At 44.0% G+C, this 14,242-nt stretch overlaps 3 protein-coding genes across 4 annotated transcripts in view; 2 read left to right on the top strand and 1 right to left on the bottom strand.

Annotated features, from left to right (window-relative positions):
- Positions 1–4,865, bottom strand: part of plbd1b (phospholipase B domain containing 1b) — a 6,882-nt gene extending 2,017 nt beyond the window's left edge. Inside the window, exons 1-10 of the mRNA XM_084040282.1 lie at positions 4,768–4,865; positions 4,029–4,254; positions 3,838–3,921; positions 3,563–3,704; positions 3,338–3,484; positions 2,808–2,952; positions 1,808–2,008; positions 822–962; positions 558–743; positions 351–457 (exon numbers count right to left, since the gene is read on the bottom strand). Coding sequence (XP_083896408.1) covers positions 351–457; positions 558–743; positions 822–962; positions 1,808–2,008; positions 2,808–2,952; positions 3,338–3,484; positions 3,563–3,704; positions 3,838–3,921; positions 4,029–4,254; positions 4,768–4,834 — 1,446 coding nt within the window. The 5' untranslated portion in view covers positions 4,835–4,865. The remainder of the gene's footprint in view (positions 1–350; positions 458–557; positions 744–821; positions 963–1,807; positions 2,009–2,807; positions 2,953–3,337; positions 3,485–3,562; positions 3,705–3,837; positions 3,922–4,028; positions 4,255–4,767) is intronic.
- A 614-nt stretch (positions 4,866–5,479) lies between these two features.
- Positions 5,480–7,035, top strand: cby1 (chibby 1, beta catenin antagonist). Of its 2 annotated transcripts, none has more exons than XM_084039718.1 (5): positions 5,480–5,565; positions 5,813–5,911; positions 5,996–6,101; positions 6,185–6,297; positions 6,593–7,035. In XM_084039718.1, exons 1-5 carry the CDS (start codon positions 5,560–5,562, stop codon positions 6,671–6,673), a joined length of 405 nt encoding a protein of 134 aa, XP_083895844.1. In that variant the 5' UTR covers positions 5,480–5,559; the 3' UTR covers positions 6,674–7,035. The 2 variants fall into 2 exon arrangements, with proteins under 2 accessions (XP_083895844.1, XP_083895845.1); XM_084039719.1 differs by having other exon boundaries at positions 5,499–5,650.
- Positions 7,036–7,920: 885 nt separating this feature from the next.
- Positions 7,921–13,053, top strand: pdap1a (pdgfa associated protein 1a). The gene is made up of 6 exons (XM_084039575.1): positions 7,921–8,099; positions 9,554–9,636; positions 9,741–9,818; positions 10,285–10,409; positions 10,512–10,663; positions 11,634–13,053. The coding sequence occupies exons 1-6, from the start codon at positions 8,087–8,089 to the stop codon at positions 11,666–11,668; spliced, it is 486 nt and encodes a 161-aa protein (XP_083895701.1). The 5' UTR covers positions 7,921–8,086; the 3' UTR covers positions 11,669–13,053.
- Positions 13,054–14,242: the final 1,189 nt, after the last annotated feature.

Here is a 14,242-nt window from a genome sequence, read left to right as displayed (position 1 = left end):
TCAGATAGAGATGGTGAGATAGAGATGATGAGATAGAGATGGTCAGATAGAGATGGTGAGATAGAGATGGTCAGATAGAGATGGTGAGATAGAGATGGTCAGATAGAGATGGTGAGATAGAGATGATGAGATAGAGATGGTCAGATAGAGATGGTGAGATAGAGATGATGAGATAGAGATGGTCAGATAGAGATGGTGAGATAGAGATGGTCAGATAGAGATGGTGAGATAGAGATGATGAGATAGAGATGGTGAGATAGAGATGATGAGATAGAGATGATGAGGTAGAGATGCTGAGATAGAGATGGTGAGATAGATATGAGTTGATGATTGTGCTGATGACCTCTGACCTTTGTGTCATAGCAACCTCCTGGACGCGGTCGCCTCGGTCTCAGGTCGTTACGGCAACAGATGGTTTTACAGGGATGGCCCCTGGAGTACGGGTCTCTCTTGTAGTCTGGAACAGAACCGGTCTGACTTGTAGTCATGCTGCTGAGTCATGACTCCTGTGTTTATATATATATATACATACATGTGTTAGTGAGCGCTCCACCTACTGTTGTATCTCATGATGTGTTTGAGGCCCCCGAGGTCCGACACCTTGGCCTGGTCCCGGCGGAGGATTTTGGCCCGAGGACAGAGGTCGTAAGAGAAGTCCTCTCCGTATCTCTTCCACATCACGGCGTAGCCGCTCAGGTTGTAGACGTCCACGTGGAACGGGATGTTGTAGGACGGCCAGTAACCTGCCGGGTGTAGCACACATCACCGCCTGAACCAGCATCAAACTACAACACACAAATATGAAGGTGTGGGTTCCTGACCTCTTCGTAACGCTCGGGTCTGATCAGAGTGCACCACCTTCCCGGGAATCTGCTCCACCACAGTCAGGGCTCCGTCCCCGATACTGTGACCCAGAGAAACCCGGCTCAGGTCCACCACCATGTACTGGCTGTTATATGTACCTAGAACACAGTATGGTGACTTTATTTACTAAAAGATCAATATCAGACAATCACATCGTTGTTATTATTATTGCTGCTAGTCAGACTGGCACAGGACAACAGTACCCTCCTGAAGGATGATATAGAGGAAGAAAGTTAAACCCACAACTACATGAACAGGTGACTCTCTGGGGGGTTCTGGTGTTTACGGCCAGGCAGGATGGGGAGTCTGAGCGATGATGGGCGGACTGCCAGTCTCAGGAACACCGTGTCCTGTCCTCCGCGGCCCTGCCATAGCAACATGACGTTAACGTCTCAGCAGCTGCCCAATTAAAACCACGTGTGGCGTAATGAGAAGGAAGGAGTCTGTTAAACCTGGTCGGGGTTCAGTCCCGGCCTAAAGTAATCCTTCAGTCCTCCTTCCTCGTGTCTGTTATTTCAGACGTTTCCTCTCGCGTACCAGGAGGTTGGCTTATGGTTTCAAGTCAAACGTCTCAACAACTATTGGACGGATTGTTTTTAGTTCCATACCCCTCAGGATTTACTGTCAGACCTCTTTCCTCGAGTAGAAACGCGTGGATCGTTTATTTAAGTTGCTCTTGTGTCACGTCTGCATGCAACTTCCCTCAGCTGGTTGTTAAAGTCCTGAAACCTTTTTGTGTTTTTCACAGTCTAATCATCCCGTGATTGACACTTTGCGTAAGTCTGCAGGCTTTTCCTGAAGGTGTTACTCACAACCCATAACGTTGTGATGTCAAACACAGGGTTCCCTGCAGGCAGGTCACATTTCCACAGAACAGGTTCTCTTTCATCGATGAAGTCCTAATTGCGTTTCTGTTCTAGCCCCCGCTGGTTCTGGAGCTCACCTGAGTTGTACCTGGAGAAGACGTGAGCCCACTCCTCCCCGCCGTGGGCCAGGCCGTTGGCCAGCCGGACCCTCTGCCAGGCCAGCAGGCTGCGATGGCTGAGCTGAGAGAACAGAGAGACGTTGAAGAGGCCGATGGAGGTCTGAGTCATCAGCAGGCCGCTGCCCAGCAGGTAGAAGTCATCCAGAGACATCAGGAAGCCTGGAGGAGGATGCATGAACACAATAAGACATTAAAACAATAATTGTTGACAGATTCATATTTGAATTCTATTACATCACAATTTCTCAACATAATATTAACCAAACAGGAATATTGTATTCATGTTAAGGTGGATGTTTGGACATTTAAGTCCAAAGATTTGGGATCAAATAATTACCTGGGACCCCCTGCAGTATCTCTGCAGACCCATTAGGGGTCCTGGTCCCTGTACATCTCTGCTGTAAATCATGGCAGAGGACTTTTCCTCCACGTCTACATATAAAGCCAGTGTCCTGCATCCCTTCTTGTTTCTGCTGTGTGCTCAACGTTTCACATAGTGAGAGTAAGAAGGCAGCGGGGGTCCCAGACCACCTCCGGGGTCCGGGTCTGCTCCATCTCTTCATGTTAATACAGTGGAGCCTCTCGGCCTCTAAAAATAGTGCATTAAACCCACTTGTGTTCTGAAACCGAGTCCCTAAGAGGATTTTTCTGTCCTGGACCACTCTTCAAATCTTTGAATGACTCCGCCTCCTCCGACAGCGAGGGGGGGGGGGGTACATTTCATCATGGCCCTGTTTGTTTGGTGGATGTTTCCCCGTCGCTGGTTAAGCTCTGTGCTTAGCAGAAGAATTACGTTCAGTCGTGAAAGGCACATTGAGGATTAAGTGTTTATATTTGACAAGATGAAAATGAAACGCGTGGATTAAGGACGATAAGCTTCACCTCGGCTCTTCACAAGGAAGCAGCGCTGTGCTTTGCTGTACTGTGATTGGCTGTGAGTGTGTGTGTGTGTGGGTACCAGGGTAGCTGCTGAACGACATCTTCCCCGTGGCGGTGTGTGTGTCAGACACTCTGAAGTCCCAGTGTTTATAGATACGCATGGTGGCTGCGTACGTATACCAGCTGGAGTGACCGAGCAGCAGGTTCTCAAAGCCGGGCAGCACCTTGGGGAGAGAGGGGGAGGGAGAGAGGGGGGGAACACTGGTTTGACTGGTTTGTATTTCACTCAACTGAATCCTTCATGCGTCTTCCTCAAACGCTTCGGTTTACAACCAACAACCTGCAGAAATCAGCTGCACTTTGTGTTTAATTAGAAAAAATGGAATCCTGTAATGAAATCAGATGCAACGAATGAAATAAAACCGGTGATTGCTCTGCATCTCTCAGTGTCTTTGAGGCTTTAATGGATGTCGGAGGAAAGGAACACATCTCCTCCCAGCCTTCATTCAGACCCTTCAGAAGAGGAAAACCCTCCACAAGGACCCTCAATGGAGCTAATTAGGCGTCGAGCCTCCATCGCGGCTCCAGCCAAAATGAGCTTGGCCTGACCTTGATGAGGGCGGTGCAGTGGCCCATGCCTGGCATCCTGAAGGCTCCGGCCCCCGTGGAGGAGTTGGAGCGAGGGGTCAGAGCTGGGACCAGGTCCAGGAGGTCCCCGACACCATTCAGGACCTGGAGGGCGAACGCTGATAGAGGCTGGGGGGTGAAGAGAGACAACACTGTGACAACTCTCTCTCACCACCTCTCCCAACACACACACACACACACACACACTTCTCTGTGCTTGCTCTTGGCCCACTCTGCAGCTCCAGCGTGGAGTCCGTCCAGCTGGGCCAGGATCAGTCCCAGGTGCCTCCACAAGGGGTCGCTGTGTCTCCTCAGCTTGACCTGCTCTCTGGCCCACAGGTCCTGTTGGCTGTGGACAGACAGACAGACCGACAGACAGACAGACAGACAGACAGACAGACAGACAGACGCTTTAGTACCAGACAGGTGTGAGATCAACACCCTAAAAGGAAGGAGACATTAAGAGTTTTAGACTTTAGTACCTTAAAAAGCTTTTCAGGGGATTTAAGAGCGTCTCCTCCTTGAGGAGTTGAGGGTACATGTTGGAGTAATGATTGAACATCTGTCTGCAGAAGAACAGAATCAAACCATTTCTATGATAGGAAGTTATAATAGTTCAACCTGTCAGGAAGAAATGAGTCATATGCATTTAGAAGCCCTGCACGCCTCTCACCCAGCAGTGAGATACCCTTCCAGGTACCCCGCCAGGAAGAAGGTGGTCTCGTCCTCCTGTGTGATTCCTCCTCCGTGACCTGCACAGATCTCCAAGACGCCCCACCCAGAGAGGAGCAGGGTGTCATTGAAGTACCCGTAGGCCCCCCCGTCTGTCTCCATCACCCCCTCCTGCAGGGTCACCCTCTTCTGGGCAGCGTCCCAGGACACCGTGGCCTCTCGGAGCTCTACCATTGTACGGGGATGGGCAGGGTTACAGGGTTGAGGTTGGATAACACGCATTATGTAAGATAAATGTCATGACACCAACAGAATGAGCTATGAGGTAAAAACACAGCAGCTCATTAAAGAACCATATACATATTGCTGCTTGACTGGTTTCCTTCCAGTTAAAATTAACCTTCACAGAGGAGTGCAGGGGTTCACATTCATTATACAGGTAAACGATCATTTAATATTTGAAAATAAATACATATATTTGAATATACAAGGACGCATACAATGTTTTATCACAGTAGACATAAGTAAAGAAAAACATTTTTAATTTAATTCATAAAAAAGGAAATAAATGTTGTGTTAATATATGTCAAATAGAGCAGAGTAGAGCACAATATAACTAATGAAAAATGCATTATATAACAACTTACTACTACCATTATTATCTTTCATACCAATTTATTTTTCGACAGTTTTACTGAATTATGCTGCCCTCAGTTTATTTTGCAGACATCGTTACTCACGGTAAGTGTGCACGGATGCAGCCACAGTGCTCAGCAGTATGCACAGTGTGATGCTTCGCTTGTCCATGTCAGCTGGCGTCTTCCTGCGAGTATCTGCCTTTCACGTAACTCAATAAATACATGTTTGAATTACGCGTGAAAGCTCCGACGAAGAGTTTCTTTTTCGGTTTAAATTACATTTCTTTCATCAACTTTCGGTCACAGGTCTTCTTCCACATAGAGAGAAAAAAAAGCAACCACCCCAGATGGGACTCGAACCCACAATCCCTGGCTTAGGAGGCCAGTGCCTTATCCATTAGGCCACTGGGGCACGGTAGCATAACGCCGGGCAAAACATGTATATATCTGTGTATAAAACTATACGATTGTTCAGTTTTCATTATTTATTTTGGCCTGTTTTTAATGTTTAAAACCACCAGCTGGGTTTCTGACATAGAACAACATTAATCCATCTTAATACACAAAACAATACACGAATATAAAGGCTGGGAAAGACGGTGACGCGTTAACGTTTCTGGACGCTTCCATTATCTCCCGGATGTAGGGGAGTTCATGTTATCCCACGTTGACTTCTAAAATATGCAAACGGGGAGCAAGCCCCGAGATAACCTGAAACTATCACAAACGTGCTGGTGTTGGTCAATCCCTCCCAGCTACTTTACAGGAAGTCGTGGAACATATGACACCTCTAATAGCCGAATGGACCCGTCCACGCGTGCGCAGTAGCAAGTATGTTTTTGTTTGGTAGAGGAGTTTCAGCCACCGCGTTAATCATTTAAATAAGTACTCTGTATGGAGGTAAATATATTAGTTATCTCTATTAAGTGACAAACAACCACTAGCGCAGCTGTGAAGCAGCCGACAGGGTCACATTAGATGTCAGGTAACGTCACGATCAGCTAGAAAGCAGCGTTTCATCTCCTAGCATTAGCTAATGTAGCGATAGCGACGACAAACGCCGTTACTGTGGTTACTGATTCTCTTTGGGTTAGCTGTGTCATTGAGCCCCTCAAGCTACAGGCGGTGTGTGTCTTCTCTCATGCAGGACTTTAAGAAATCACTGAAGATGCCTCTCTTTGGAAACACGTTCAGTCCGAAGAAGATCCCCCCTCGAAAATCTGCATCTCTGTCCAGCCTGCACACGGTGAGACGGCTTCAGCGAGCCTTCGCTACTTACTGTTCGTGTCCATGCACATTTGATGTATATATATATATTGTTTTTTCTTAGTTGGATCGTTCGACGAGAGAAGTAGAGCTGGGCCTCGAGTATGGACCTCCTGCCATGAACCTCGGAGGGCAGAGTTGGAAGTTTGAAGAGGGACAGTGGATATCAGGTTAGTGCTTCTTCGTGAACGATCACTGTTACTGTAATGAAACAACATTAGTCATTGCTTTGTTTCCTGTGTTGTTGAACTAGAATCTGGTGGAAATGCATCTGGGAGGGAAATGCAGCGACTTAAGAAAAGAAATGTCCAGCTGGAAGAAGAGAACAACCTCCTGAAACTTAAGATTGAAATTCTCTTGGACATGGTAAGATCGATTCCGCCCTTCCACTCACTGTAACATTAAAGATGCATTTTGATCCTCAGTCACATTCCAGCCCGATTCAGTGACATTTGATCAATCTGCATTAGTGTTGTATGAATGAGCCAATAGATGACATATTATCACCAACCATGGGTTTCCTAGGTTGAGGAAACACTGCTTGGATTTGTTATAAAAGCCTGCATAATAGAATTATACACGTAAACACCATTTCAATGGTTGATGTGATTCAGTGTCTGTTCAGACTGTTAATAACTGATATTGAATGTGTCCCTTGCAGTTGACGGAGACTACCGTGGAGTACCACCTGATAGAGAAAGAAGTGGAAGATATAAAGACTCAACATCGAAGGAAGAAATGACAAATCTCATCCGATGCCTTCAAAGACCTTCATTCACAGAGAGTGTGAAGTTTGTTGGTGTAAATAAAGAGTTTTTTGTTTTTGTTCATACGTAAATCATTAAGTGCCCATATTTGGGCATATTGAGGACTCACCCCGGCTGTATTTAATTGGAAAAGCTGGTAGAAGCAGAATTAGTGACGGCGTTTATGTACTCTTCCTGCATTTGTAACTGTAAAGCAGAAACACAGGTGAACATCTGTGCCCAATACACACTTTTCTGCATCTTTTACATGTGCATGGCAAGAAGTATCCAATATTTTCTTTTTAAGATTGTTTTGTATTTATGTATTTTCTATTCATATTAAAAGTACAGTCCATCACAGAGTGTGTGCGGTTATTGTCATTCACAGTTTTTAGAATATTACCCTAACCAGTGGAACGATAACGTATGAGTCATAATCATCAGTGGCACATTTACAGGAATACCAGGATAAATCAACAGAATATGTTGCCTGCTTTTGTAAAAAAAACGTTTTTTATCTTGAAACTGTGATTTGACAAAAATCTTATAGCAACATTTTTTTTGTGTGGCTTAAATCCGAGATCATCGTTATGAGATCATGAACATGTGATGTAAGGACTTAGCAATGATTTACTATGATGTCATTTTCAGGAAATATGTTAAGATTCAGGTTTAAAACATGTAAAAATTAATACAGAAAATAAATTATTACACAACTAGAAAGCATAGAGATATATGAATAACTTTTCTTTGTTTTCTTTTTTTTGACATGTCTGAAAAGGAGTGGGAAGAAGTATACAATTATTTAATCTCATCCCTTCTCCGTAATTAGTATCATCTGTCATATGTATATTTTATTCTGTTTTTAATTCTTCTATCATTAGATTGTTTTTTGTTGTTTTTTTATTTTTTATAAAACTCAACGAGAATCTTGCAAATTCATTTAATTTAATAGAAAAATATAAACGTATTGAGATATTTTAGTGTCCAAACTATACATGAATTATGAATTTAAAAAAATAACATAAGTAAATAAACCCGAGTGAAAAAAAACACGTTTTGTAATTTCATTTTAATTTTTTTTTTTGTTACGGCCTTATTACAAATGATTAGTTCCAGTGTCATTGGGACGGCCCTGATTCGTTGTATCTTTTAGGGAGCCCTGATTGGTGGATGGACATGTCAGTCAAACACTCTGCGCAGCCATTGGCTGAACGATCCTAACTACGTAGGCTGTCGTGGGTGAATGCAGCGTTTCGACGGTGGAGTTTCCGACAGCGGGAGAGACGAAGTAGTTTCTCGCCTTATTTTCTTTAACACTTTAAATATCTTTCGCTCGTACGAACTCGTGTGTGTTTACTCCGAGAGAAAGTAGACATCTTCTTTTGTATATACCTCACTTTTAAACAATGCCTCGAGGCGGTAAGTACCATTAATGCTACCTTTTTAGCAGGCTAATTCTAGCTAGCCAGTTGTTAGCTTAAACTAGTATCAATTCCCGTTGACCTATCACATGCTTAGCTGTTAGCACGCTAACCGGCTAGCTCGCTGTAAATGCGGAGAATTCAGGAAAAGACACAGCGCGTACCGACGTCTGCTGCTTTGTGTTTACAGACGGACACTTGCTGGTCACTTCAGGATATAAACGATGTGTTATATGCTTTTTATTTTGTGTAAATGCGTTTTAAACGACCAGTGACGTTAGCACGCACACTGGAGGTAGCTTCGGCTAACGTAAACACATTTGTTTGTATCTCTGACGTAGATAGCGGGTGAAAACGTCACCGGATGAGCTCACAAGTCTTTTGTTAAACTGTTTTAAAGCATCAAGTCCGGCTGTCACGTCATTTTCTACCGTTAACTGTTGATAAGTCGTGACGTTTACCGGCGAAGGTAGCTGGCCCTCAGTGAGCGTCATGTGTGACTCATCTCTCTCTCTCTCTCTCTCACACACACACACACACACACACACACACACACACACACACAGAGGGAGATCTTGAATGTAGAACTGTAATATAATGTAACTGTATGGGGATCTTGTCATCCAGAGGTAGTGGGGGACAGGTGTGTCCTCATACAGGTGGTGTCCAAAAGTCCCACCTCCACCACGTGATACCATTCCACATCCAGGGTTCATATGGGTGCTGGAAATCCTTGAAAACCCTTGAATTGTAGTGTTTCGAGTTTTGAAAAGGTCTTGGATTTAGACTAAAGGTCTTGAAATGTGTGTTGTATGTGATGACATCTATGATAGAACAGAGAAAAGAAGATCTCCATATTTGAGGGACTGAAAACAGCATTTCCTGACATTTCTTTATGAAAAATGACTTTTGATGATGAACAGAGGATGAAAATAGTTGGTGATTATATTTCTGTGGATCTGTTAGTGGAATTAGTTTTCCTTTCATTTGTGGTCCTTCTGTAAAAAGCTGTCTCCAAACATCATGTTGGTTGTTTAGAGGACAATAACATCTCATTTAATGTGATGAACAAGTGACATAATAAGTAGACTGAATACTGACCATTGGATTGGTACAAAGATGGAGTTTACCACAGCTGGAAGGGGCTGGATAAGCATGGAAATGTTTTAAAAGTTGGACTTTGGAGAAGGTGGAGGAACCCTGTATCTACTCCAGGTCTCTCAGTATCAACAAAAAGCGTCATCAAGGCAGTTTATTCAAGGGCCACATATAATTGTATTACATTATTCAGATAATACTGTTGCCAAGTAAATGAAATGTAAATGTGTCCCTGCAGGACAAAATGTTTCAACAAACTTTGTCGATGGTTGTAGAATGCCTAACTTAAATACAAAAGAACAGGTGTACAGTATAATTGATTTGCCAGTAACGACTCTTTCACTTGTGTCACAGGGAAAAGGGGTCACAAGGGCCGAGGGAAGCAGTTTAGCAACCCAGAGGAGATCGATCGACAGATGAAAGCACAGAAAGAGTTGGTGAGTGGATGGTGTTTGTGGGCGGACATGAAAGTTAACTTCAAAAGAGGCCTGGTGTCACCGAGTGTGTGTGTGTGTGTGTGTGTGTGTGTGTGTGTTAACAGGAAGAAAACCCCGGTGCGGCGGAGAAGGAGGAATCTGCAGATTCTGACGACGAGAGCAGCAGTGATGATGACAATGATGTGAGTGAGAGCCAGGTCTGATGTTGGCTCAGCCGTGCGTTTCAAGGAAAAACGCCACACCCAATGTTTGGTGTGGAAGTTTAGCCTCGCTGAAAATGTATTTAACTTGAACTCCAACGAATGTTTACTTTTGGAACCGGAGGGATGAAGAAAATACACAGTAAAACTGGTGGCACAAAGGTAAATAATAACAAACCTGCATTTATAAAATCCCCTTTTTAGTCTTCTGACCACCTAAAGGTCCTACATGTCAACATTCATCCATTCACACTCTGTCGGGTTCAATATCTTACCCGATCATCATCAATATGCATGAAGGAGCTGATCTTCTGATCAGAGGTCGACCCACTCTCACAAAACAGATCCACCCAAATAATATTTAGGTGTCGTAGCAGACGATTACGTTGACCCTTGACCTCGTTGATGAGCTCCGTACTGGATTCCCATTGTTTATTTTCTCACACAGTCCAGGAAGAGGAGCGGGGTGGAGGGCCTCATCGAGATCGAGAACCCCAACCGTGTGTCTCAGAAGAACAAGAAGGTGACCGAACTGGACGTCAGCGCTCCCAGAGAGCTGTCTCGCAGGGAGCGGTAGGTGTCACTCACAAAGGGATTGTCCTTTATTTACCGTATGAAGTGATTCAATGCTGCTGATACGGGCCTTCTGATGAAGTGTTTGTTCATCTCTGTCAGAGAGGAGATCGAGAAGCAGAAATCTAAGGAACGCTACATGAAGCTCCATCTGGAGGGGAAGACGGAGCAGGCGAGGGCTGACCTGGCCCGGCTGGCCATCATCAAGAAACAGAGGGAGGATGCTGCCAAGAAGAGAGACGACCTCAGGAAAGGTGAGAGGTCACGCACCCAACACCTCTGTTTGACTGACGGGGCTAGAGGTGGAAACTTAAGGCTTGCTTTCAGTTTGGTCTTTTTTCAGTTCTGTTTTTGCATGTTACGGTCCACACAGTATTGCACCAGTAGTTAGGCCTCTACAGCACTGCAACCATCTACTTCAACAGAGTCAGTGCATCACGTTTGTTTCTGTGGCTTTTTATTTGCATGTTTATAGACCGCACATTTTCAAACCCGCCCACACCAGCAGGGAAAACAACTCATCGCTCTCTACTGACTTTGCATTGCATGAAGGTTCCTCCGCGTTACTTCCATCTAGTAAACAACAGAACATGCTGAAGAGTTGCTGTTTGGGATTCTCTACCAACAGCATAAAGAATCCAGAACTTAGTTGTTTGTTATATATTAGTTGTACATATACATATCTATATCTATAAATAGAGACCAAACATATTCTGAAGAAGACAATGGTGGATACAGCCAATAAAACCCATTGATCGTGTCGCTCCTGCATGCTCTCCTTGTAACTGGAATAACCAGGTGCTGAGATCTCCATATCTGAGGGACTGAAAACAGCATTTTCTGACATTTCTTTATGAAAAATGACTTTTGATGATGAACAGATGATGAAAATAGTTGGTGATTATATTTCTGTGGATCTGTTAGTGGAATTAGTTTTCCTTTCATTTGTGGTCCTTCTGTAAAAAGCTGTCTCCAAACATCATGTTGGTTGTTTAGAGGACAATAACATCTCATTTAATGTGATGAACAAGTGACAGAATAAGTAGACTGAATACTCACCATTGGATTGATACAAATATGGAGTTTACCACAGCTGGAAGGTGCTGGAAAAGCATGGAAATGCACCTTGAAGTGCTTGAATGTGACATTGGAAACCCCGTAGGATTCCGAGCCGTTGTTCACTTGTCTTCTCAACTCTCGATGACGCTTCCTGTTTTCCATCAGATAAAGATACGGACGATGCCAAATCAAAGCGCTAGTCCTCCACCGGAACGCTCCAACATGCCTTTCAGTCTCAGAGGGATGGAGAGAGAGGAGGAGGTCTGGAGGAGGACGACGGGGGAGGGGGACCAGCAGGAGTGGCGTCAGACCGGGGGTGATCCTGAACTCCCGGGTCTTCCATACCGGCGTGGTCGGGACGGGGAACATGGCTGCATCAAAGGAGATGAAGAGGAATGCATCATTTGGGATACCTCCTGGTGTCCTTGGTCAAGGAGACAACCGCAGGTTTTCCAAGTGCTTCACTGCCTCTTTACTCCCCCCCTCCCTCCTCCCCCACCAGGGTTCTAATTCTGAAGCTGCTGAAGTTATTTCCATTTCTTTCGATTGATTCATACATTTTTACCTAAAACATGTACTCGGTGACTGGACAGCTATTACAGTGTGCATGCGGATGTATCTGTGGTGCTTTGCTTTTCCTTCCATCTCGCCTGGTTTTGCAAGAAGGCAAATCAGTGACGGATGAAGAAAAAGAACACTATTCAGAGGCTGAACTGATCTATAGGAATTATATGATGTAGTTTAGTATTTGAGGACATGTTGCACAAGACATTGGTATAGTTTTCTAAAGATTTGAGGGTTTTTTATTATTTCCCCCCACCAGCTGAACATTCTGCTTTCTCCACCAGCTTCTTTTGGTCCTGGTGTTGATTTTGCGATGTTTTGCCCCCCCCCCCTTTTTCAATTGGGTATTTACAGTTGGGATAATTGGCTGTCCTTTCCTTCTACCACAACACATCAACATGTAGAACATATTCTCTTTAGTTCTGCTCTTTCATAGGTCTTTCCCCCCAAATTTACACTTTGCTTGCTTGAATGGTCTTATTGCCGTCAGTTCAAGTGTTTCAGAATGTGTTTTGTAACCCTTTGCTCAAAGCACCTGGAATGTTACTTGAATTGTCTAAAATAAGTCGTTGAAGGTCAGTGCTGGAGAGCTTCGTCTCTGACCGCCTCAGTAACTGGCCTGCCCGGTTTCTGATGGTCCTCTGTGCTTCTTTAGGAGGGATTGTGTCTTTTGTTGCCTTTTACAAAGTTTACACAAGACCAGTTCACTGTCTTTCTCCTGTAACGAGCTCCGACAAAGAACCTCCACTGACTTAGTTTATTAGGTGCACTTAGAAGCTATGTGGTCCTTTATTCAGCAGAACTAAACGACCACAGACGGGTAAAAACACGCAACATCACACGTTTACTTCAGTGCATCTGTATTGTTTGGACTAGACGGGCGTTGGCGATGAACTCGTACGTGGGGAAACGGTAGAACAGTGTTCCTATAACATGGAAATATCCTAAAGAACAAACCCAAACCACAACGTGTAAGAAATGTAGCCACAGCGCAAGAAAATGAATAAATTCTGAAGTTTTCCATCATGTTTCAGTCATTTTTTGTTTAATAAATGCGTTCATAGACAAATGCTGTTTTGAAATTTGTAGTTATTTTAATTTGTTGATTTGACACTGAAATATATCAATAACTGAATTTTACAAATCCAAATCCTGTATGAAACGTCATACGGCAACACTCTTACATTTCTATTTTCTCTTGATTATCTGGTAAATTCAATAAAAGGAGGACGTGTGGCAGATTGTTCATTAATCATGGTAATGCCCCCTAAACATGACAGGAGGGCAAATACTCAACCAACCCATCATGTTTGAGCTCACATTTAACAATCCAGTTATTGTCCATCCTAAATGTGGTTATGATCATCATGAGGAACATTTATATTGATTTATTTTGTTTATTTTTGATCACTTGTAAAATGTTATTTTAGAAATCAATGAGTACGAACAAAAAGATGTCCAAACATCCTGGATATGAAGAGAAATTAGTTTTTTTATAAGTTCTGTGCATTTAGCCGTTCCCACCACTAGAGTGCAGCATCTCCCATCGTTACATCCTCCACCTTCACGCTCCACCAACATCTAACGCAACAAACCAGAGATCCAACAGAAGCAACAAAACCAGAGATCCAACAGAAGCAATGGAACCAGAGGTCCAACAGAAGCAATGGAACCAGAGATCCAACAGAAGCAATGGAACCAGAGATCCAAAAGAAGCAACAAAACCAGAGATCCAACAGAAGCAATGGAACCAGAGGTCCAACAGAAGCAATGGAACCAAAGATCTGACAGAAGCAGCGAAACCAGAGATCCGACAGAAGCAACAAAACCAGAGATCCAACAACGAGCAACGAAACCAGAGATCCAACAGAAACAACGAAACCAGAGATCCAACAACGAGCAACGAAACCAGAGATCCGACAGAAACAACGGAACCAGAGATCAGACAGAAACAACGAAACCAGAGGTCCAACAGAAGCAACGAAACCAGAGATCTGACAGAAGCAACGGAACCAGAGATCAGACAGAAACAACGAAACCAGAGGTCCAACAGAAGCAATGGAACCAGAGATCCAACAGAAGCAACGAAACCAGAGATCTGACAGAAGCAACGAAACCAGAGATCTGACAGAAGCAACAAAACCAGAGATCCAACAACGAGCAACGAAACCAGAGATCTGACAGAAGCAATGGAACCAAAGATCCGACAG

The sequence above is a fragment of the Eutrigla gurnardus genome (assembly GCF_963514095.1).
Source record: "Eutrigla gurnardus genome assembly, chromosome: 22".
NCBI classification, from domain to species: domain Eukaryota; kingdom Metazoa; phylum Chordata; class Actinopteri; order Perciformes; family Triglidae; genus Eutrigla; species Eutrigla gurnardus.
Note: the sequence above shows the minus strand (reverse complement) of the source record. Positions and strands in the feature narration are given on the sequence as shown.

Bases quoted from the DNA above. Each gene is read 5' to 3' on its own strand.
- cby1 (XM_084039718.1), top strand. The intron at 5,912-5,995 runs GTGAGACGGCTT...GTTTTTTCTTAG, and splicing joins CTCTGTCCAGCCTGCACACG to TTGGATCGTTCGACGAGAGA. The intron at 6,102-6,184 runs GTTAGTGCTTCT...TTGTTGAACTAG, and splicing joins AGAGGGACAGTGGATATCAG to AATCTGGTGGAAATGCATCT.
- pdap1a (XM_084039575.1), top strand. The intron at 9,637-9,740 runs GTGAGTGGATGG...GTGTGTTAACAG, and splicing joins TGAAAGCACAGAAAGAGTTG to GAAGAAAACCCCGGTGCGGC. The intron at 10,410-10,511 runs GTAGGTGTCACT...CATCTCTGTCAG, and splicing joins GAGCTGTCTCGCAGGGAGCG to AGAGGAGATCGAGAAGCAGA.